General features: G+C 45.6%; 1 protein-coding gene across 1 annotated transcript in view; it reads right to left on the reverse strand.

Moving 5' to 3' along the window:
• The window catches only part of depdc4 (DEP domain containing 4), a 29,889-nt gene extending 9,276 nt beyond the window's left edge, over positions 1–20,613 (reverse strand). The window contains exons 1-6 of the mRNA XM_080191785.1: positions 20,541–20,613; positions 12,208–12,622; positions 10,491–10,636; positions 7,562–7,757; positions 6,526–6,752; positions 2,929–3,071 (exon numbers count right to left, since the gene is read on the reverse strand). Coding sequence (XP_080047911.1) covers positions 2,929–3,071; positions 6,526–6,752; positions 7,562–7,757; positions 10,491–10,636; positions 12,208–12,622; positions 20,541–20,613 — 1,200 coding nt within the window. The remainder of the gene's footprint in view (positions 1–2,928; positions 3,072–6,525; positions 6,753–7,561; positions 7,758–10,490; positions 10,637–12,207; positions 12,623–20,540) is intronic.
• Positions 20,614–25,582: the final 4,969 nt, after the last annotated feature.

Genomic DNA, 25,582 nt, shown 5'->3' on the forward strand with positions numbered 1-25,582 from the left:
ATTGGCTGGAGATCTCAGCCGAAAGATGGCAGATGGAATTTAACCCGGACAAATGTGAGATGATGCTAATTGGAAGGTCTACTGCAGATGGAAAGTATATAGTAAATAGTAGAGCCCTCAGAAATATTAACATACAGAGGGATCTAAGCATGCAGATCCACAGTTCCCTGAAGGTGGCAAGTCCAGTGGACAAGGTGGTCAAGAAGGTGTATGGCATGCTGGCCTTCTTCAGCTAGGGCATTAAGTATAGGAATTAGAAAATAATGTTGTGGCTGTATAAGGCTTTGGTTAGGCCGCATTTGGAATGTTACGTACAATTCTGGTCACCACACCAGACGTGGTGACCAGAATTGTACATGTTGGTGCACTGAAAAGGGTGCAGAAGAGATTAACCAGGATGTTGCTTGGTTTGGAGGATATGGACTAGGAATAAAGGTTGAACAAACTTGGGTTGTTTTTATTGGAGCGTCGGAGGATGGGGTGGGTGGTGGTGGTGCACTGATAGAGGTTTACAAGATTATGACAGATTTGGATAGAGTACATAGTCAGAATCTTTTTCCCCCAAGGCCGAATGGTCAATTACTCAGAGGTATAGGTTCAAAGTGAGAGGGGGAAGTTTAAAAGAGACATAAGGGGCAAGTTTTACACAGAGGGTGGTGAATGCCTGGAACGCACTGCCGGAGGAGGTGGTGGAAGTAGATTCGATAACAACGTTCATGAAGTATCTGGATAGATACATGAATAGGCAGGGAATAGAGGGATATGGACCATGGGGAGGTAACATATTAGAGAGGCATCTGTGTCAGCATGGAGTTGGTGGGCCAAAGGGCCTGTTGCTATGCTGTACTGTTCTTTGTATGGTTAGCATGCACTACATTTCTTTAAAAAACTAATATATTGGTACAATTCCCTTCTATACAATTTATCTCAGTTGCATTCTGTAATGCTGTAAATAGACCCTCTGTTTGACAGGGAATCAAGGGATCTGGATTGCATTTTCCAGCACCTCTACACAAGACATTTGTTTTAGACGACCTGTACAGGGCACTTTTAACGCACTAACCAAAGATGATTGAGGAACATCAGTGAATTTGCATCTAGAATTGTGGCAATCTCTCAAATTAGATTTTCTCAAGTACGTGAAACCACATTAACAATGTTCCACCTGCATGTTCAAATCAAAACCCCTCTTCAGTCTGTGCTTATTCTACCACTGCCCCATCTGCCCAAATTTCTCTCCCTGTAACCATCATCTCCTGCCCCTTTCTCCATGTTCAGCCTTAACAGGATTCCTTCCTTGCTCAGCAACATAGGAATTGCAAGACAAAAAGAGATTAAGGTTCACTTGTTCACCTTCTACTATCTGAGTGGACACATAACACAATGATAACGGAATTATTGATCAATAGTAGTGATCAATCTCTATGAGTCTACAAGAGACCCAGACATAATGTGAGGAAAACCAAGCGAAGAGATTTGGAAATGAGTGTTCCCGCTGCCAACCTTCCTCCCAAAGCATGTAATCTACCATATCTCATGTCATCAATTACTCATCCTTATAAAACACTTTCAAATGGACTTGTGTGCTTGAAGATTGCTGCATAAAAGCAACATCTTAATAATGCAGTGCTAATCGTCACCTCACACTCAGAAATAATTAGTTTTATATAGCACGGCTAACTGCCATCGGTTCACACCAGTTGCTGATGAATAAATGATAATGAAAATTAAAATGCATTCTCCATTAAACTTTAGCTTTAAGTTGCAACATTTAAAACTCCAACCATGATGCAGGTTGGTTCAGTTATGATTTCAAAGTGAAGCACATATACATATAAAATACATGTGCGCACCCAAGAACTTGATGCAAACTCTCCTCTTGGTAACCAGGGGCTTCAGTACATAAGCCAGACTCTCACTCCCAATGAGGGCTGTATTGTCAAGGATGTCTCCTTTCAGGGGAGACATTCAACAAACTTGTTTAGATGGTGTGTAAAAGACCCTGCAGAAATTATTTCACAAAGGAGGAGTGTTCTTGGTGTCTTGATCAATATTTATCTTTCAACCAGCATCACTAAAAACAGATTATCCAGTTATTTATCCAATTTTTTAATGGAATCTTGTTGTGTACAAATTGGCTGACATATTTCCTACAATAGTCATTTGTTAGCTCTAAGTGTACTGGATGCCCCAGGTTCATGGAAGGCACAGTTCAAATAAAAATTCTTCCTTTTTAGCCCACGTTCTAGAAATTGATTTTTGGACATTGTCACAAAGCTGTTTTAGAACATAGAACATAACAGCGCAGAACAGGCCCTTCGGCCCACGATGTTGCGCCGACCAGTTAAAAAGCAATGACACTCTAACCTAAACCAAACCCTTTCCATCCATAAACCTATCCACAGATCTCTTAAACGCCCCCAAACTAGGCGCATTTACAACTGCAGCAGGCAGGGCATTCCAAACCCTCACCACCCTCTGGGTAAAGAACCTACCCCTGACATCCGTCCTATAACTACCACCCCTTAATTTAAAGCTATGCCCCCTTGTGCTAGCTTTCTCCATCTGAGGAAAAAGGCTATCGGGGCAGGCTCGAAGGGCTAGATGGCCTACTCCTGCTCCTATTTCTTATGTTCTTATGTCCACCCGATCTAAACCTCTAATCATCTTATATGTTTCAATAAGGTTTTCACACAGAATGGTTCAGGAACAAAGGAAACAAACAGTTTTCGGCAAACACAATCACTTATGTTTGATATCTGCACATTTCCTTTCCTGATCCTTAAGCATAACCAATCAATATTGTCCAAATATTGTTTCCATGTCCTGGTCTTTTGTTGAGAAATGCTTGAAAATGGATTCAAAAAATATTTTCAAAACATATTTCTCTCATCAAGGTTTTCCAATTAGTTTTAAAATGTTAGTAACCTGTTTCTGTAGGTTGCAGGCACCCGGGGCAGCAGCAACAGCCATGAAGGACAGCAATCTATGCAGTTCCTCTCGTCTGCTCGGCTCCAACAACCCAATACAAAGCTGTGTAGCTTCCAGAGCTTGACCCATCTTTCCACTCTCTACAGTTTTACAAGAAAGAAAACAAATACATCATTTATCCAGTGTTTTTGTGGTGATTCTTCTCTAAGATGGGAGTATTACATCATAAGAATATTTATTTTTCTACTACTTTTAAGAACAAACTACGCTATGTTGATGTAGTTACTGTACCAGCAACTACATTTCATAGGTACTTCAATAACTTTCAAACACTTTTGGACTTAGAGGTCAAAACCTGGTTCTTTCAACTCTTTAAATTAAACTAATTTAAATAAACAGAGACAAAATTAAAGGGGCAGCCCCTTAAAGTGGGACTGCCCCTAAAAAAAACAAATCAAAGAGGAAATTTAAATCAATTGACTTATTACTGACTGGTACTTGTCAGTTCTATATTGGAAAGTTGTGGATAGGGAGGAAATTGCAGGATCCCGAGCTGAGATATTTGGATCATTGATAGTCATGGGTGAGGTGCCTGAAGATTGGAGAACGGCAAATGTTGTGCCTTTGTTTAAAATGGGCTGTAGGGAAAAGTCCGGGAACTACAGGTCAGTGAATCTCACATCTGTGATGGGCAAGTTGTTGCAAGGTATTTTGAGAGACAGGGTTTACAGGTGAGACATAAGGGCCGATTAGGGACAGTCAGTATGGCTTTGAGTGGAAAATCATGTCTCATAAATTTAATTCAGTTTTTTTTTGAAGGGGTAACCAAGATAGGTGGATGAGGGCAGTGCAGTTGTTGTCTACATGGACTTCAGCAAGGTCTTTGACAAGGTACCGCATGGTAGGTTGTTGCATAAAGTTAAATCTCACAGGATCCAGGGTGAGATATCTAAATGGATACAAAATTGGCTTCTTGATAGAAGCCAAAGGGTGGTTGTAGAGGGTTGTTTTTCAAACTAGAGGCCTGTGACCAGCAGTGTGCCTCAGGGATAGTGCTGGGCCCACTAGGATTTGTCATTTATATTAATGATTTAGGTGAGAACATCGGAGGCATGATTAGCAAGTTTGCAGATGACACCAAGATTGGTGGCATAGTGGACAGTGAAGAAAGCTATTTCCAATTGCAATGGGATCTTGACCAATTGGGCTGACGAATGGCAGATGGAATTTCATTTAGACAAAGGCAAGGTGATGCATTTTGGTAGATTGAACCAGGACAGGACTTACTCAGTTAATGGTGGGGCGTTGGGGAGAGTTACAGAATGAAGATCTAGGAGTACATGTTAATAGCTCCTTGAAAGTGGAGTCACAGGTGGAGAGTGGTGAAGAAGGCATTCGATGTGCTTAGTTTCATCAGTCAGAACATTGAATGCAGGAGTTGGGACATCTTGTTGTAGTTGTACAAGACATTGGTAAGGCCACAGTTGGAATACTGTGTGCAATTCTGGTCACCCTATTATAGAAAGGATATTATTAAACTAGAAAGAGTGCAGAAAAGATTTACTAGGATTCTACGAGGACTTGATGGATTGAGTTTTAAGGAGAGGCTGGATAGACTGGGACTTTTTTTTCCCTCAGAAGTGCAGGAGGCTTAGGGGTCACTTTAGATGATGAATGGGATGGATAGGATAGAGGTGGAGAGACTCTTCCCGCTCAGAAAGGATAGTAGGACTAGGGGGCACAGCCTCAAGATAAAGGCGGGGCAGTTTAGAACGGAGTTGAGGAGGAACTTCTTCACTCAAAGGGTGGTGAATCTCTGGAATTCTCTGCCCGTTGAAGTGGTGGAGGCTACCTCGCTAAATATTTTTAAGACGCGGGTTGATGGGTTTTTGATAAGAGAGGGGATTAAGGGTTATGGGGAGAGGGCGGGAATGTGGAACTGAGCCACGACAGATCAGCATGATCTTATTGAATGGCGGGGCAGGCTCGAAGGGCTAGATGGCCTACTCCTGCTCCTATTTCTTATGTTCTTATGTTATAAAATAATGAGGGGCACAGAAACAGTAGATATTCAATACCTTTTCCCAAAGGTGGGGAAGTCTAAAACTAAACCTATGTCCTCTAAGGCGAGAGGGGAGAGACAAAAGCTGCCAGAGGTTGTAGTAGAGGCAGGTACGATTTGTCTTTTAAAAAGCATTTACATAGTTACGTGGATGAGTATAGAGGGATATGGGCCAAATGCGGGCAATTGGGATTAGCTTCAGGGTTTTAAAAAAAAAGGCAGCATGGGCAAGTTAGGCCGAAGGACTTGCTTCCATGCTGCAAACCTCTATGACTCTATGAAACATAAGAACAGAAATTGAGTAGTCAGGTTGTTTACCCTGTTTCTGATCCCTCATGTTAATTGGTGGTTACTGGGTGAACCAAATTGATTTTGATTCATTCACATTTAGTCAATGAAGGTTTGATTGATGACTGATCACGTAGGTTGTTGTTTCACAACTACATTTTGGAAAGGTCTGGCAGTCTGATGTTATAACTCAGTCAAGTGGGACACATCAGAATGGCACGATTCAGCACTTCAAAAATATACAAAATACCAGACTGTCCCAGAGGTGTGTCCCGATGAGTCAGAGCATCCCATCTCATCAGCGAGGGACTGCTCGTCAGTTACAGTGATCTCCACTTTCACTGAACAGACTCCCCAAAAGTAGATTGAGAAACAGTAGAGTGAGGGGGCTGCACAATCTCGTATCTGATCCCTACCACTTCCACCAGGTTTCCTTGCTTAAGGCTGCCCATCCCCATATAACTGCCAGAGCAGAGTCTCTCAGGCTCCAGACAGGAGACTCAAAGTGTTTCCAGACCGTAACGTCCCATGGTTTCTCACTCACACAATTAGTTCCAGACCCAGCCCTCCCCTCCCTCCACCCTCCAAGACAAAGACCTAAGAGTCTGTTCACCTCCAGTATTCAACCACAAATTCCTGCTCCCCCTTCCCCCATCTCCCTACAGACCTTTCCACTGTAGGGTTGTGTCTTTCCTTAAATATCATCCTCCATTTTTTTAAAGCTTAGTCACCTCTGACATCTCACAGCATCCTGATTTCCTCTGATCGACCAGCAAAGGCAAAAGATAAGATAGCAATCACATTAGCAGGGAAAGATTGGCAAGAGCCCTCCAGAGACACACATTGGAGAGAGACGCACTCAAGATTAGAGAGACTAGCAGAAAGCATAAAACAGAAATAACTGGGTGGGGGGGTTGGGTAGATAGCAGCGATGCAAATATTAGGAATGAGTATGATGAGTGTGACAACCAAAAAGAGAACAGATAAAGAAAGCAAAGGCAAAAAGAGCACAGAAATAGTTATTTATTGCAGTTTTTGGAATGTGAGCTGTTCCATCTGTCACCACTCATGGCAATCTACAATTTTGCATAATTTTAAATTACCATGTCTTCTAACTTGCTGTGAAATTCTATAAACATTTGCAGCCAAGGCTCATCACACACAAGCAATGAAAATCATGTTGGCCCAATATTTTGGACCAAATTATCAATCTTATTTATACAACTCTTAACCCAGTCCCTTACCTAAAAGTTCAATGATCCCTGCGTGGATGGCGAGATATCGTTCACAGAGAAGTGACTCCCTGCTCTGACTGTAGTGCCTCGCTATGGTTTCAAATAGCACCCTTTTGTGGGTCTCTGCAACCTCTCTGTCATTTATGATCTGAGATAGCAGTTCACTTGCATGCACAATCAGCTCATCAGGGAAATGTTCCAGACAATCAACTGCAGCCACGAACCACTCATCAGTGCTGTGGACACAAACAGAACAGAGACTGAGGAAACATATCACATGCACAGTTTGTCTTGACAAGTCACTCCATATTCCTGCCCAGAAATTTCAAGATTAGCTTTGGATGAATTTCAGAAGTTTGGTTCATGGAATATTACAGCAGAGGTGGTGGTCATTCAGCAAATCAATTCTGTGCCACCTCATTTGAAGAATAATCTTGCACTTTTCCCTCATATCCCTGAAATAACTCTCCAATACCCTTTTGAGGGCTACAATTGAATCTGTATCCAGAACAGAGCTTTTCTTTATTGGGAGAGTATACTGATTTCTTCAGTCTCTCAGCTCTCCTCCCACTCAACCCAGTGTCCCAGTTATCCCCTCTTCATTTGTGCTCAAAAACAAATGAATACTCATCCCATTTTTCTACACTGTAAAAATGTAATTTACAGGACATTAACACCCTGACCTAATTAGGTTGAAATAGTACAACAAATCCCCGAGGAAAATTGGTCCGAGTCTACATTTCTATAATGTGCCATTTGAATGGTGTACCTGACATTTGCAAAGAATAACACATTCAAAGATGAAAGGGCAGCTGAGTGTGGGGAAAGATCAATAGAAGATTATGCATTTTGAATTATTTCATACAAAAATCTAATGTTTTGCATTCTTTCATGGAACCAATGAGAGGGACACAGAGGTTTACGATAAATTTTTCATTATTCTTTTCTTCTCAGCACAGTAAAAATTTTAACACTTCATCTTAGATATTAAACGCTGTTTATTCCAAGCTCTTTGAATGGGATGAAGTTATTTGCAAATACTAACTAGGGCAGATTTAGGCTCTTAGAAACCTCTCGATCCAGGAACGTGTTGGAGATAATGAGGTCAGTTTGTCGATTGAACTGAGATCGTCGCCTTCTTTCCACCTTCAAAGGAGACTCCAAGATGCTGTCCAAGATGGGGAGGTGAATTAAATGTAGTAGCTGCAACAAAGTGATTTGCTTCCAAACATCCTCTACAACTGTTGTGGGGCAAGTCAGACCCCAGTATTGGAAGTAGAAGGGAAGCACAGTAGAAACATTGTTAGTGTTCACATGCTTGGTTATGAAGAATCACATAGCCATACAGCAGTTAGTTAATGCATGCAATTCGCACATTGAAATGCAACACTAAATTCTGTATTTAGCTCCTACAAAAAGGGAATTTGGGAGCGAGTAGAGAAAATAGAATAGTTAAATCTGTGAATACATGAAATTAATTGCTGCACTTCCCCCTGCCATTTCAACAACAGCCACATTGGCTGTGAAGGGGCTGACTGCAACAATTAATCACAAAGAGACACCATTTAAATGTGCTAGGTATTGCTCCCTCACTGAAAATCCTGGGTTGAGAAACAATTAGCAGTTTGAAAGGGAGCATAAACAGAAAACGGAAACTACTCATTGGTCAACACAGTTCGGCTTTGACTTCATGGGTTCCTTGCTCATGAGTACAACTTCCCAATACAAATTTCTCATTTCTGCCAGACCAGTAATAGATAGCATATGAAACTCAAGTTAGTGGGTTAGACACCAGCTCCTTCAGCGCAGCCTGATGTAATGAATGTCTCCTCTGTTTGCTGGTTAAAAGGATCCTTCGAACTGGGTTTGAGGGTTCTGAAGCTGGCATTCACAGGCAATGTCACCCAGATCCATCCAGGCAAAAAAAAATCAAAGCACAAAAATTGCTTCAGATTCTTCAAGTGATTATGACACTCAACCAAATAGTCGATCTAGGCAATAAAGTATACCCCACAGTGGTGCGGTAGCAGTTAATTTCTGATAGTAGGACTGTTACACATTCTTCAGGCAGAGTAGAAGGAACTTACTCTGTATCAGGGAAATAAAGATTGTCCAAATCCACATACACTTCTCACATGGACCATATGTAAAAGTGAGATTAAAATTGATTAATGGTTGTAATAGTTGAGTCTCACTTGCCAAACAGAGCAGTTCACTCGAAGGATTTCCCTTCCTTTCCCCACCTTAATTCTTGGTAAATAAAATGAATAAGCAATACAGAATTGGGAGAGCAAAGAGGTGAGGGAGGGTGTTATCGGACAACAAATTTTCTGAAATTGGGTACCAATATGGAAGCAGACTAAAGCTGCACTCAGAACCTCCCCACTAAAGATCACAAGGGAACAGATCCAGACAAGCAGGCAAAAAGACATGTTTTTTAAATGCAAACGAGGGCTAGCACACAAAGGGAACCGGACAGAATGGCACCTACAGAAACTAAATTAAAAGTATACGCCCATCTAATCAAATCAGCACCGCTGATCTAATCAAGTAAACCTCTATGGAGGCACCTAAGGATTAACATAACTAAGGAAGCCTCCCTGAGATCAGCCAAACATGATGTGGGTATGCCGGCGTTGGACTGGCATAAACACAGTAAAAAATCTGACAACACCAGGTTTTAGTCCAACCGATTTATTTGATAATAGACTCACAAGCTTTCGGGGTTAGCCCCTTCGTCAGGTGAATGGAGAGTTCTGGCCTCAGACAGAGCATAATACTATCTGTAACCCCCGTGACTTGCCTGGGTTTGCAAAACCTCACTTACTGTACTGTCTGGAGACAATACACATCTCTGTAACCTGTGATCAGTGCTCCATCCACTCACATTGTCAGCCACTTCAGGTCTTGAACAGCAGGTTAGGTGTAAGGATTCGCATTCTAATCAGTAATCTCTAAACGGTCTGTGCTTCATATGCTCTGTCTGAGGCCAGAACTCTCCATTCACCTGACGAAGGGGCTAACCCCGAAAGCGTGAGAGTCTATTATCAAATAAAATCGGTTGGACTAAAACCTGGTGTTGTCAGACTTTTTACTGTATCAGCCAAACACCCATTGCTCAAACCCCGGAGATTCTAGGCCATTGATAAACCCAGACAGAAACGATTAACACACACTTAAAAACATCATTACGATACTTGAAAACATCGAAACAGAATGGCCAGTCAAATACTGTAAACAAATCATTAACATTTGAATCATACAATGTGTCAAAGTTTGAGTATAACTGTAGCCCATTGCAGCAGGCCTTTAGAGTGCTTTCAGGACAGTTCTGTTGTATGTCCTGACTGCACCTCTGTTGACGTTAAAATAAAGCTGTACCGCTGTTGAACCTGACTCTGAGTCCATAGTGGTCGTGTCCGCCCACTCGTGCTAACAGAGGGGAAGCTGAGGAAATCATGTATGCTCAGCTCACTCCAGTCATTGAATAGTAGTTGCACCGATGCCAATGACACAGACTGCTTTGCATACCTCTACCTGCAGGGGGACTAATATTGCAGGACTGGATGCAAGAGAAGGTCAAAATGGAGAAACTGAGAATCCAATTTGAAATGCGAGTGCTGTCGGAGCTGAAATCTGTGTTAATCAGCAAGTGTGCTTACATATATTGCCAGTAGGAGCTGAGGAGATTCCTACTGTTATTTAAGTTATTTAAAATGACGTGAGCACAAAACCTGTATTTTGTACCCCATACTAGGGAATAAAATTAAATGGATGGCCAATATTTACATTGTGGGCCTTTATGAAATACAGCACTGAAAATATTTACAACATTTAGTTACTTTGCCTTGAAGAAAGTTGAATCATATTTCAGATGAAACACAGCAAAAGAAATATACATAGAAAAATGAAATACTTTGGCATAAATGGGTCCTTGTGGCCACAATGAAATTGTGAAGAAATCGCAGGTTCACCTTTTTTTGACAGCAGGGTGGTTGGTCTCTTTCTTTTAAGGTTTGGGGATATTGAGGGATGGAGGTTGATCATTTTCAGAAGCTCTTCAATTCTTCTATCGTGAGCTTCCATGACAACAGGATTCAAAGAAGTTACTTTATCCAGTCTGTTTAAAAGAGAAACAATTCGAATTTAATGTCAGGATGCACAGAATACCTTCTAGTCATTGATTACTGAAAACTAGTATTACAAAATTTCAACAGCTGGTAACTAAACACTGAAGACATAAAATGAAATATTTTTGAAATGTTGCCTGCAATTTAGAGGTATCAGCTCTCAATTCCAAAACACTATTTGCAGTGCACTGAATACTTGGTCATTTTTGGTAGCCAAGATGTGTCACATCATAGAATCAGGGAAACTCTACAGTGCAGAAAGAAGCCATTCAGTCCATCGTGTCTGCCACGACCACAATCCCACCCAGGCCCTACCCCCATATCTCTACATATTTACCCACTAATCCCTCTAACCAATGCATCTCAGAACTCTAAGGGGCAATTTTATCATGGCCAATCAACGTAACCCGCACATATATGGACTGTGTGAGGAAACACACGTGGACAGAGGTCAATGTGCAAACTCCACACAGACAGTGACCCAAATCAGGAATCGAACCCAAATCCCTGGACCCGTGAAGCAGCAGCGCTTAACCACTGTGCTACCGTGCTGCCCATCACATCTAGATTCATGCCCAAGCAACAAAAGGCAGACGAAGACTCCACAGATTGGCACCTTCACATTCCAGTCATTATTCTCACGTGTAGCATCAATGGTGGCATGGGCCAGTTGGACGAAGCGACCTGTTTTTGTGCTATAGACTTGATATTCCATACAATCATATGACCCTCTGCAGCAACACGTTCACTAACTTGGCTAAGTCAAGGGAAAAAAACTTGTTAAAAGAACAACGAAGGAACAATTGACCTAGATTGAAAAGCTAGAGAACAGTCAACATGAAGTGGTAGTGAATTGTTTTTCAACAGGCAGCTGTAGGTCCAGAACAATCTATGAAAAAAACATTCAAATTATGTACATTCAAACTGCATTTTGCATTAGTATATTTCATAATAATTTAGCATTATATTTTAAACTAACATTCAAATAGACTAAGTTATTGATATCGTATATATCCATCAGTTCCCAATAGACAAGTATCTGAAGTTAATTTGTAAACCACTGGTGTTATAATAAGAACATAAGAACTCAGAGCAAGAGTCGGCCATCTGGCCCCTCAAGCCTGCTCCGCCCTTCAATAAAATCATAGCTGATCTTTTTGTGGACTCAGATCACTTACCCGCCTGCTCACCACAACCCTTAATTTCATAAGGGTAATTACATTACTGGAGTAGTAAAACACAGAACAAAATAGCATACCCAACCATGACAATGAGAGAGTTTGAGTTCAATTTCTTTATAAAATCTGGAAATAAAAATCTTATATCACTAAAGGCGAACCTTTCCAATTGGTACAAAAACCAAACTGGTTTGTGAGAGTTCTTTAAGGAAAAATGTTGTCTTTACTTAATCTGGCTGAATATTTGATTTTCATTCCACACCAACCTGGTTAACAACGCTCTCAAAGAACACAGCAAGCAACTTTGTTTCGTGGTGGACAACAAACATTGGCTTTGTCAACAATGCCCATATCCAGAGAAGGAAATGAGAAAGAAATCTTACTTGGGACATTGCCTCTTTGGCACAGATCTTTCGTGACACAACAAATTCTCCATTTCTTGGTCCTTTCCAGCTCCAGGCAAAGTGTAGCTGTCCGGAAATTTATAGAGACTGCTACTGCGATCCTCAAACATCATCTCCTGCTCTTTACCGAAGAGTCTCGAACCAACGGGATAAAACACTTTGTGATCCATCAGAGCTTGGCAAAGGCGAGCCGCATTCAAACGTGAAATGTCATTGCTGCTGAAGTAGACGTTCTGCATGAGGTGGCTGAGGACCACATCAACAGCATCAGCGCCAGTGAAGCAATCAGTGTGCATTTTCCAATGTCGTCTCTGCTGCCTCAAGTCCACCTGGGTCTGGAGGGCATGAATAATATTGTTCCAAAGTTGTGTTGCATGAAAAGGTTCAGAGTGCCCTTAAAGAAAACACAATGTCTCATTGAGAAATGACAATGCTTATTAAAGAACCTGTATTTTTATTGTGCCTCATCACATCTCCCCATATATCCTAAAGCTCTTCACATCATTTGCTGCATAAGGTTGTCATTTTGTATGTTGCTGGCTCCCTGGAATCCATCCTTCCATTAATGGAATACTGTGGCTGCCATGTGTACAGGAATCACTGCAGCAACTAAGCAAGACCACTTAAACAGCATCTTGCTCCAACAAGAGGAACAGGAGCACGATGTCTTGAGAAAACCACCACCTGCAACTTCACTCCCTATGACCCACCATCCTGATCTAGCCATTCTTTCACCATTACTGGGTCAACATGCAGCTAGTATCACTGTCATTGTACTACCATTACCAGCGCTATAGTGATTCAAGTGAGAATGGACAAGATATGCCAATCTTGTATGCATCCACCCATCTGGCAAATATTTTTAAAAATCTCCGCCATGCTGTTATTGTCCTATGACTGATGAAAAGTCAACAACTGCAATGAAACTCCTCTTTCAAAGTAAAATAAAGCAATGCTGCCCATGTTTCTGCAAAATTTCTATTCCTTCATGCACATTCATTACAGCACAGAAACAGGCCATTATTTGGCCCATCCTGCTGTTTATGCTCCACACAAGCTTCTTCATCTAACCCCATCAAAACACTGTCCAGTGAAGGTACACCCTAGTCACCATTTTATGTATGGACCGTAGTTGTAGGAAGCTTCTGTGACGGTTTTATTCTTTTAAAATGGACGCTAAGCAGATTTTTAAGATGACCGCCAAGATCAGGTGACTTTCGCCAATTCAACACAAATGACAACAAACTTCCAGAAAGCTCCAATCAAATTACCCTGGGTGGGGGACTCCCTTCGAATAGACATGCCCAGACAACACCCTCTGTGGAATTCATGCCTGCTGTTATTCATAATTTATTCCAAACTCAGGGCCATTGGAATTCTAGGCTCCACATATCCAACTTAGAATTCAACCTGTACGACTGCAGAAAACTCATGTCTACACATGGTGGTGAAAAGCCATCGTCTACCTCCACTGTATAGCAATGGCATTCAGTTTTAAGCCACTCTAGGCGGACAATAGCAATTCAAAATGTGACCAAAACTGAATTCTGACACCAAAATCTTTTCTTATCCAACGAGCCAGAGATACCCAAGCAGTCTGCAAAGAGCACCACTGCAGACCAATGCAGTAATACTTTAGTCATTTTAAATTTGCAGGTGGCTATATTTTAAAAAGCCTCCCAAACTGACCCCTAAATCCAAGTCCACCTGTAAAAAAAGATGGACTTCCTGATATGAAAACTGCGAGCACCTGGACATTCATCAGTTAGAGAGAATCTTGCAATAATCATGATATCTGACCATTCAAATGCTTCTAAAGTGCAATTCAAGAGTGGAAAAGACTTCTTTCTTTATAGGGCCTGCAAATGCTCCCCTACAATGGGCCAGACACATGAATTACCAACTGTTGCTTTTAGCTTGTAAAATTGCACTAACTGTATTTTTCATGCGTTTGCCTCTGTCGCTATCTGCAAGCACACTAGTGCTGACTGATCGTAGCATTTTGACTTTAAGGCTGAATGCGTGAAAAATAAATCCTTTATTTTTAACACACAAAAGCTTGCTGCTGTTACTTAAATTTCCAGTACACTCTGGGGAAGAGGCTAAGTAGCACAAATCCTCCTCTGCAAAAACCCGCCCCAGTTACAGACAGGAAGGGAAAGGGTACAAGATTTCAGTTCTTCTGACCCTGTCCATGACTTTCTACTCTTTTCTTCCTCATGTGGTTATCTAGCTTCCCTTAACTATATTTCTCTTACTCACCTCAATCATCCCTGTGGTAACACGTTCCACATTTTCACCACGCTCTGGGCAAAGGCCTTTCACCCGAATTCCCCATTCAACTAGCGACAATTGCATTTTTTCAGCCACAGTTCTGGTCTTCCCCAAAAATCCAAAGACCATCTTTGCCTCAACCTTATTAAAGCATTAACAAATTTGCCGTATGAAGCTGCTCCCACAATACAGTGTGGGAGAGACGTACAGGAATTTGGTTCTGTGCCAGAACATAAACTCTCTTCATTTGCAAACAATGCAACAAATCAAAAATACATTGGTAAATACGTAATCTTCAAAATAAATTAAATGCAAGTTATGTTGTGCAGTTTCAACCTCTGGGGCTCAAGCCAACTAATTTCATGAAATGTATATTGCATCTCACACAAAGAAATGCTTAAACTTAAGTCAGTTTAATAAATGGGTTTATCCCAAAAATTTCCAGGACTCGTTTACGAAGAAATTGCTGTGCAGCAATACTTTGATGTGGGTAGTTAATTCTTAATAGAAACTGTGGAAAGCCAAAGTAAGCTTTGAAAATTCAGAAAATGAAATTGAAAAACCTAAATTGAAGTGCCAGTGTAATCTGTGTGAAGTGGTTTCAGTCTCAGTTACATTTTGAATAACCACGTACTTTCACTTTTCACAAAATATGTAATTATCATTGTTATGAGATATTCCGCACAATATACACATTATACCAAACTTCTCTACAATTCACTTTGTAATCACTTTTCACCAGCTCACCAAGGGCACAGAATTTGATATTCTTCAATTAAGGATACAGTGCGTAGAGTACATTCCAGGGGATCAGATCAACCATTATCTATATGACTTAAGATACTTTAGTTCAGTGGAACCTATTGCGCTGTCCTTTGCAAGAAATTGGGAGAAAATAAAAGACCAATAAAAATTCCAATCTATCAATTCAACGGTGAGTTTTTGGAACTGGACATGGCAATTACTGCTCAGTATAAGCTGAAGCCAGGCAATTCCATCAATATTACCAATGACGATGGATAGGACATTAAAGTGAGGGTTTCAGAACCACAAAGCAGATTCAACTTGAAACTTTCCCAAAGACTGTAAACCAATTTCTCTGTCTCAGTAAATGGATAATCATCTCACATCCATTGTATTGCTTCCAGACATGTGGCAGGAATTATCTGAACTGGACCCAGATATTGGATTTGTGACAGAAGAGGTGAAGAGAAATGGATAGAGAAGTGTCATATTTTGTCAGACTAAGAGATTGCACAAGGGTGCTTATGAAATCAAGAGCCATTCAGCCAAATGAGCTTATTCCATGATTCACATTTTTAAATTGAATCACAGGGTGTGGGTGTCACTAGCTAGGCCAACATTTATTGCCCATCCCTTGAACCGCTGAAGTCCAAGTGGTATAGGTACACACACAATGCTGTTCAGGAGGTAGTACCAGGATTTTGACCCAGCAACAATGAAGGAATGATGATATTATTCCAATCCAGGATGTTGAGTGACAGAGAGAAACTTCCAGGTGGTGGTGTTCCTTGTGCCTGCTGCCCTTGTCCTTCTCAATGGTAGTGGATTTGAAGGTGATGTCTTAGGATTCTTGGCGAGTTTCTGCAGTGCGCTTGTAGATGGTACGCGTTCTATCTACACTCTGTCATAGCCTGCAAGAATTAAGTTTCAATGAGATCACCTCTCATTGTTTAAAATCAGTCAAGGCAACCTATTGATCTGGGAAAGCGTTGAGAGTTTATCAATTTTATATTACTGTGCAAAGACAAGTTGTACAAATTTACTTAAGCAAACCTAATCATAATGTTACTTTATAGGTCTGTCCACTGTGAAATAAAGCTACTTAACAATTGGGGAAGGACACAAGGGATTTACAAAGACACAAAACGTTCAGATAATTTATGGGAGCATTTGAATTCCAGACAATTTCTAAAAGCAGGAGCCAAGATTTGTAATAATGTATTGCTGAAACAATTTTAAAGGGGTAATAAAAATGATTCCTGATTTTAACTCCGGGTGCTCTGGTTTCCTCCCACAATCCAAAGATGTGCAAGTCAGGTGGATTGGCTATGCTAAATTGCCCCTTAGTGTCAGGGGGACTAGCTAGGGTAAATGCATGGGGTTATGGCAATAGGGCCTGGGTGGGATTGTGATTGCTGCAGACTTGATGGGCCGAATGACCTCCTTCTAAACATAAGAAATAGGAGCAGGAATGGGCCATCTAGCCCTTCGAGCCTGCTCCGCCATTCAATAAGATCATGGCTGATCTGAAGTGGATCAGTTCCACTTTCCCGCTCTCCCCCCATAACCCTTAATTCCCTTGTCTGTCAAAAAGCTATCTATCCGTGACTTAAATATATTTAGCAAGGTAGCCTCCACCACTTCAACGGGCAGAGAATTCCAGAGATTCACCACCCTTTGAGTGAAGAAGTTCCTCCTCAACTCTGATCTAAACTGCATCTCCCCCCCGCCCCCCCCCTTATCTTGAGGCTGTGCCCTCTAGTCTTGCTGTCCTTTCTAAGCGGGAAGAATCTCTCTACCTCTACCCTATCCATCCCCTTCATTATCTTATACGTATCTATAAGATCCCCCCTCAGCCTTCTAAACTCCGAGTACAGACCCAGTCTATTTAGTCTCTCTTCATAGTCCAACCCCCTCAACTCCGATACCAGCCTCGTGAACCTACTCTGCACTCCCTCCAAGGCCAAAATATCCTTGTGCAAGTGTGGTGACCAAAACTGCACACAGTACTCCAGCTGAGGCCTCACCAGTGCCCTGTACAGTTGCAGCAAGATCTCCCTGCTTTTATATTCTATCCCCCTCGCTATAAAGGCCAGCATACCATTCGCCTTCTTGATCACCTGCTGCACCTGCAGACTGGGTTTTTGCGACTCATGCAGCTTTTCGTCTTATAAATAGTAATCCCTCCTACTGTTATTTCTGCCCAAGTGGATAACCTCACATTTGCTAACATTATACTCTATCTGCCCAATCCTCGCCCACTCGCTCAGCCTATCCAAATCCCTCTGCACTTTCCACACCCTCCATGCAATTTGCTTTCCCACTCATCTTTGTGTCATCAGCAAATTTCATCACCCTACACTCAGCCCCCTCCTCCAGATCATCTATATAAATGGTAAATAGCTGAGGCCCCAGCACCGATCCCTGCAGCACTCCACTAGTCACCAACCGCCAATCAGAATAGCACCCATTGATACCAACTCTCTGCCTCCTATTAGACAACCAATCCTCTATCCACGCTAACACCTTACTCCCAACTCCATGCCCCCTAACCTTCTGAAGCAACCTTTTGAGAGGCACCTTATCAAACGCCTTTTGAAAATCTAGAAACACCACATCCACCGGTTCCCCTCTATCTACTGCTCTAGTCCTCATAGAACCAATAAATCATCCTCATAGAAATCCAATAAACTCGTCAAACATGACTTCCCCTTAACGAATTCGTGCTGCGTCTGCTCTATCAAACCATTCCTTTCTAGGTGCCTCGCTATTTCTTCTTTGATGACGGATTCAAGCATTTTTCCAACTACAGATGTTAAACTAACCGGCCTATAGGCCGGTCCACACTGTAGATTTCTATGATTCATCTACCATTGTATGAAGTCCATTTTCTGTCCATCCTCTTACCTTTATATTATGAATTATACATTTATATTTGGTGTGCATCATACAAATTAAAATTTAAAATGTTAGAAGGAGGAAAGCTGTGGCCTGCACAGTACAAATTCTGCTGTATATGGGCACATTCAAGAAGCATGTCTAAAGCTCACAAAATTTGAAGAATAGCAGAGACACCCTCTCACAATTGGGAAAGAGAGATGTGAAAACATGTTCCAAGAGTGATCACGGGACAGCCAGACTGACAGCTGTTAAATAGTGGAAGCTGGTGACACATCTACCAAGGTGCAAAGAGAAATTAGAGGATGAATACTGAGGGCACTGCCTTGACAAACATGTTTCCAATGATTATCTAAAGGGCAATGATTGGGAGCAAGACAACCACAAGGAAAGATCTTGCACATTGGAAAATTTCCCAAGAACAGAAAGATGAAGTGCAGGCAGATTTGCAGAAGGATGCAGAGAGTAGCAGCAGCAGGCCATTTGGATCTTCAAACCTCTGCCATGTGTTGGGACTATGGCTGATAGGGGGGGGGGACAGTGCGAGGGGTGGGGGGGGGGGGGGACAGTGCGAGGGGTGGGGGGGGGGGGGGGACAGTGCGAGGGGGGGGGGGGGAGACAGTGCGAGGGGGGGGGGGGGAGACAGTGCGAGGGGGGGGGGGAGACAGTGCGAGGGGGGGGGGGGAGACAGTGCGAGGGGGGGGGGGGAGACAGTGCGAGGGGGGGGGGGGAGACAGTGCGAGGGGGGGGGGGGAGACAGTGCGAGGGGGGGGGGGGAGACAGTGCGAGGGGGGGGGGGGGAGACAGTGCGAGGGGGGGGGGGGGACAGTGCGAGGGGGGGGGGGGACAGTGCGAGGGGGGGGGGGGACAGTGCGGGGGGGGGGGGACAGTGCGGGGGGGGGGGGGACAGTGCGAGGGGGGGGGGGACAGTGCGAGGGGGGGGGGGGACAGTGCGAGGGGGGGGGGGGACAGTGCGAGGGGGGGGGGGACAGTGCGAGGGGGGGGGGGGACAGTGCGAGGGGGGGGGGACAGTGCGAGGGGGGGGGGGACAGTGCGAGGGGGGGGGGGACAGTGCGAGGGGGGGGGGGACAGTGCGAGGGGGGGGGGACAGTGCGAGGGGGGGGGGACAGTGCGAGGGGGGGGGGGACAGTGCGAGGGGGGGGGGGGACAGTGCGAGGGGGGGGGGGACAGTGCGAGGGGGGGGGGGACAGTGCGAGGGGGGGGGGACAGTGCGAGGGGGGGGGGACAGTGCGAGGGGGGGGGGGACAGTGCGAGGGGGGGGGGACAGTGCGAGGGGGGGGGGGACAGTGCGAGGGGGGGGGGGACAGTGCGAGGGGGGGGGGGACAGTGCGAGGGGGGGGGGGACAGTGCGAGGGGGGGGGGGACAGTGCGAGGGGGGGGGGGACAGTGCGAGGGGGGGGGGGACAGTGCGAGGGGGGGGGGGACAGTGCGAGGGGGGGGGGGACAGTGCGAGGGGGGGGGGGACAGTGCGAGGGGGGGGGGGACAGTGCGAGGGGGGGGGGGACAGTGCGAGGGGGGGGGGGGACAGTGCGAGGGGGGGGGGGGACAGTGCGAGGGGGGGGGGGGACAGTGCGAGGGGGGGGGGGACAGTGCGAGGGGGGGGGGGACAGTGCGAGGGGGGGGGGGACAGTGCGAGGGGGGGGGGGACAGTGCGAGGGGGGGGGGGACAGTGCGAGGGGGGGGGGGACAGTGCGAGGGGGGGGGGGACAGTGCGAGGGGGGGGGGGACAGTGCGAGGGGGGGGGGGACAGTGCGAGGGGGGGGGGGACAGTGCGAGGGGGGGGGGGACAGTGCGAGGGGGGGGGGGACAGTGCGAGGGGGGGGGGGACAGTGCGAGGGGGGGGGGACAGTGCGAGGGGGGGGGGACAGTGCGAGGGGGGGGGGACAGTGCGAGGGGGGGGGGACAGTGCGAGGGGGGGGGACAGTGCGAGGGGGGGGGGGACAGTGCGAGGGGGGGGGGGACAGTGCGAGGGGGGGGGGGGACAGTGCGAGGGGGGGGGGGGAACAGTGCGAGGGGGGGGGGGGACAGTGCGAGGGGGGGGGGGACAGTGCGGGGGGGGGGGGGGACAGTGCGAGGGGGGGGGGGACAGTGCGAGGGGGGGGGGGACAGTGCGAGGGGGGGGGGGACAGTGCGAGGGGGGGGGGGACAGTGCGAGGGGGGGGGGGGACAGTGCGAGGGGGGGGGACAGTGCGAGGGGGGGTGGGGGGGGGACAGTGCGAGGGGGGGGGTGGGGGGGGAAGGGAGGCCGTGCGGCCGGGGATAATGCCAATGCAGAGTGGGCAGCTTGATCGGAAACTCCAGCTGAATTGCAGTGTGGCCCCCAGTTGAGCGGGAGCTGTTCCAGAGCCCGGGCCTCCCGCACCCGGTACCGATACCTGTCCGCCGCCGCCGCCTCAGGGAACTCGCGCTGCTCAACCGCCGGAATCGCGGAGTCAAATTCAGCGCCATTGCCGTCGCGTCACATGGACACGCCCCTTGATCACGTCGCCGGGCTACGTCATTAGACACGCCCCTCTTCACGTCTCCGGGACGCGTCCTCTCTCGCGTAGCCGCGACACGCCCAGTGCGTACGTCGCCGCGACACGCCCCCTCTCAGCTGTCGCTCTTATGGCATGGGACACTGATTGAGTGACCATTGGGCATTCTGAGTGAGCAATGCATCCAAACGTTTAAATTAGGAGCAGGAGTGGGCCACTCGGCTCTTCCAGCCCGCTCCGCCATTCAGAAAGATCACACCTAATCTAATCATCCCTACAGAGCAGAAAGAGGCCATTCTGCCCATCGAGTCTGCGCCAACCACTATCCCACCCAGGCCTGACCCCCACATATTTTACCCACTAATCCCTCTAACTTCGCATTTCAGGACACTAAGGGGCAATTTTTTAGCATGGCCAATCAATCTAACCGGCACATCTTTGGACTGTGGGAGGAAACTGGAGTACCTGGAGGAAACCCAGGTACTTCGCCTCAGTATTCACAGTGGAAGGCGATCTGGGAGATTTTGTTATGGATTTGCAGCAGATGGAAAGGATTGAGTACGTGAATATTAAGGAGGAGGATGTGTTGGAACTTTTGAATTCTATCAAGGTAGATAAGTCGCCGGGACCAGATGGGATGTACCCCAGGATACTGTGGGAGGCGAGGGAAGAGATTGCAGAGCCCCTGGCGATGATCTTTGCGTCATCAATGGAGACGGGAGAAGTTCCAGAGGATTGGAGGATTGCGGATGTAGTTCCTATTTTTAAGAAAGGGAACAGAGATAGCCTGGGAAATTACTGACCGGTGAGTCTGACCTCAGTGGTTGGTAAGCTGATGGAGAGGCTTCTGAGGGACAAGATTTACGAACATTTGGAGAGGTTTGACATGATCAGGAATAGTCAGCATGGATTTGTCAAGGGCAGGTCGTGCCTTACAAGCCTAGTTGAGTTCTTCGATAATGTGACTGAACACATTGACGAAGGAAGTGCCGTGGACGTAGTGTACATGGACTTCAGCAAGGCGTTTGATAAGGTCCCCCATGCAAGACTTCTTGAGAAGGTCCCCCATGCAAGACTTCTTGAGAAGGTGAGAGGGCATGGGATCCAAGGGCCTTTGGCCTTGTGGATCCAGAACTGGCTTGCCTGCAGAAGGCAGAGAGTGGTTGTGGATGGGGCTTTTTCTGAATGGAGGTCAGTCACCAGCGGAGTGCCTCAAGGATCTGTTCTGGGACCCTTGTTGTTTGTCATTTTCATAAATGACCTGGATGAGGAAGTGGAGGGATGGGTAAGTAAGTTCGCTGATGACACAAAGGTCGGTGGTGTTGTGGATGATCTGGAAGGATGGCAAAAGTTGCAGCAGGACATAGATAGGATGCAGGACTGGGCGGAGAAGTGGCAGATGGACTTCAACGCGGATAAATGTGTAGTCGTCCATTTTGGCAGAACCAACGGGATGAACGAGTACACTATCAAGGGCAGAAGTCTGAGTAGTGCTGAGGAGCAGAAGGATCTTGGGGTCCGGGTCCACAGGACTCTTAAATCGGCCTCGCAGGTGGAGGAGGTGGTCAAGAAGGCGTATGGTGTACTGACCTTCATTAATCGAGGGATTGAGTTTAGGAGTCGGGAGGTAATGCTGGAACTTTATAAGACCCTTGTCAGGCCTCATTTAGAGTATTGTGCGCAGTTCTGGTCGCCTCACTATAGGAAAGATGTAGAAGCTATTGAAAGGGTACAGAGGAGATTTACAAGGATGTTGCCTGGACTGGGAGGCATGCCTTATGAAGTTAGGTTGAGGGAGCTGGGACTCTTTTCCCTGGAGAGACAAAGGTTGAGAGGCGACCTGATAGAAGTTTACAAAATGTTGAGAGGAATAGATAGGGTGGACTCTCAGAGGCTATTTCCCCGGTTTGAAATGGTCGCTACGAGAGGACACAGATTTAAGGTGCGGGGAGGGAGGTTCAGAAGTGATGTTAGGGGTAAGTTTTTCACTCAGAGGGTGGTGAGTGAATGGAATCGGCTGCCGTCAGTGGTGGTGGAGGCGAACTCGCTGGGGTCTTTTAAAAGACTTCTGGATGAGTATATGGGGTTTAATGAGATTGAGGGTTATAGATAGGTCTGTAGGTTGGTAGGTGATGATGTGATCGGCGCAACTTGTGGGCCGAAGGGCCTGTTCGTGCTGTAGTGTTCTATGTTCTATGTTCTATTAAACCCACAGAGACATGTGAAGAATGTGCAAGCTCCACACACAGAGTGATCCAAGCCAGCAATCGAACCCAGCTCCCTGGAGCTGTGAAGCGGTACGGTGCCACCCTGTAAGCCTACCTAGGTTGAAGTTCACAGGATCCTACAGTGCAGAAGGAGGCCATTCAGTCCATCAAGTCTGCACCAACCACAATCCCATATCACCTTCAGACCTTTTCTCTGTACATACCCGCCCCTGTACCATCAGAAAATGGCAAAGGTTTTTCCTTAGTTACCTTATGCAAAAGTTATGCAAACCTGTCATCAACTTTTAGGTAAAGTTGCCAAAGTCCCAGTTGGCCATAGGCTGCTCTCCCCTTTGAGGGGGAGAGCTGACTGGTGATGATTTAACCTGAGGGTCACCACACCTCAGGTGAGGGGGCACGTTTGAGAAGGCAGGGATTTTGTGAATAACTTCAACCAGGATAGGAATTGAACACTCACTGCTGGTGTCGCTCTGTATTATGATCCCTGCAGATGACACTAAGATTGGTGGCGTAGTGGACAGTGAAGAAAGTTATCTCCAATTGCAACACGATCTTGATCAGGAAAATGAGAAGGTCTCTTCCACTGCTTAGCCCACAGCAACACTGCACCAGCGGCTAATCAGATTGTGGCTCTAACTCCAAGATCCTGGTTGTTCCCCCATAACCTTCGTCTCTCTTGAAGATAAAAAACCTGTCTAAATTAGTTTTGAACATATTCAATGACCTAGCCTCCAGAGTAGAGAACTCCAAAAATGAACAATGCTCTGAGAGAAGAAATTTCTCCTCATTTTTGTCTTAAATGGGAGGCTCCTTGTTTTTAAACTTTGCTTCCTGGTTCTAGGTTCCTGACACCCTCTCAGTATCTACCTGTCCAGCTCCTCAGAATGTTATAAGAACATAAGAACATAAGAAATAGGAGCAGGAGTAGGCCATCTGGCCCTTCGAGCCTGCCCCGCCATTCAATAAGATCATGGCTGATCTGTCGTGGCTCAGTTCCACTTTCCCGCCCTCTCCCCATAACCCTTAATCCCCTCTCTTATCAAAAACCCATCAACCCGCTTCTTAAAAATATTTAGCGAGGCAGCCTCCACCACTTCAACGGGCAGAGAATTCCAGAGATTCACCACCCTTTGAGTGAAGAGGTTCCTCCTCAACTCCGTTCTAAACCGCCTCCCCTTTATCTTGAGGCTGTGCCCCCTAGTCCTACTGTCTTTTTTGAGCGGGAAGAGTCTCTCCACCTCTATCCTATCCATCCCATTCATCATCTTATACGTCTCAATGAGATCTCCCCGTTTCAATATTTTCACTTTGAAACCCCAATGAGCACAGACCTAATCTGTTCAATCTTCCCTCATCAGGCCACCCTTCATCATTTGACTCAAGATCATGAACGTTCTGCAAACTGCCTCCTTAGATAAAGAGACCAAAATGTACACAGTGTTTCAGGTGTGGTCCCACCAACACCCAGTTATCGCAAAAACTACCTTGCCTTTCTTTAATATTCCATTTCCCTCAAAATAAATGCCAGCATTCCAGTTCCTTTCCTATTTACTTGCTTTACCCAGATATTAACTTTCTGTGTTTCATACACAAGGACTCCTAGACCCCTCCATACCACAGCAACTCCCGTTCAAATACTAGTCGCCTTTCCTCTGAACTAACATGCAGCACTTTTTGTTCTATCTCAGTTTTGGTGAAAGGTCACTGACCTGAAGTATCCACAGGGATTTTACCAGCTGGGTGTGTGACGGATAGTTTCCCACTATCACTGCTGTGTACAGGACTGGGTGCAGTAGTAGTTTGGCTGATGGGTGGCATGCCAACAGTATAACGCCTCTACTTTCTCGGAACACTAAGGAAATTTGGCATGTCACCTATGACCCTCACCAACTTTTATAGATACACCACAGAAAGCATTCTTTCTGGTTGTATCACAGTTTGGTATGGGGTCCTGCTCTGCCCAAGTCTGCAAGAAACTACAAAAGTCATGAATGTAGCCCAATCCATCATGCAAACCAGCCTCCCATCCACTGATTCTGTCTACACTTCCTGCTGCCTCGGCAAAGCAGCCAACATAATTAAGGACCCTATGCATCCCAGACATTCTCTTTCATTGTCTTCCAGGAAAAAGATACAAAAGTCTAAGGTCACGTTCCAACCAACTTAAGAACAGCTTCTTTCTGCTACTTTTAACAAACTTTTGAATGGACCAACCTCGCATTAAATTGATCTTTCTCTACACCCTAGCTATGACTGTAACACTACACTCTGCACTCTCTCCTTTCCTTCTCTATGAACGGTATGCTTTGTCTGTATAGCACGCAAGAAACAATACTTTTCACTGTGTGCTAATGCATGTGACAATAATAAATCAAATCAATTCTGTTAATCTGATTAATTGAAGTATTAATGGCCATTTTGTGACCTTGGAGCACTTTACCAGTGCTGGAATGGACCCATGCTGCACAAGGCAACCTCCCAGAGTTTTCCTACTGGATGGTTCTGGGCCCATGGATACCCACCATCCTGGCATTAGTTGCCCCTGTGGCTCCATCACACTGGAGGGTTCACTTCACTGGTCAGTAGGACCTGACTGGCTGGCCCCAGCACATTAAAAAAAACTCCCCCTGGCCTGGTGACTGAGTGACCTCGTTTCCTTCTCCCTGCCATAGATACCTCTACTGGTGACACTTTGCTTCTGGCCCTCTGATT

The sequence above is a fragment of the Carcharhinus amblyrhynchos genome, chromosome 6 (assembly GCF_965287045.1).
Source record: "Carcharhinus amblyrhynchos chromosome 6, sCarAmb.v2.hapA, whole genome shotgun sequence".
Taxonomy (NCBI): Eukaryota; Metazoa; Chordata; class Chondrichthyes; order Carcharhiniformes; family Carcharhinidae; genus Carcharhinus; species Carcharhinus amblyrhynchos.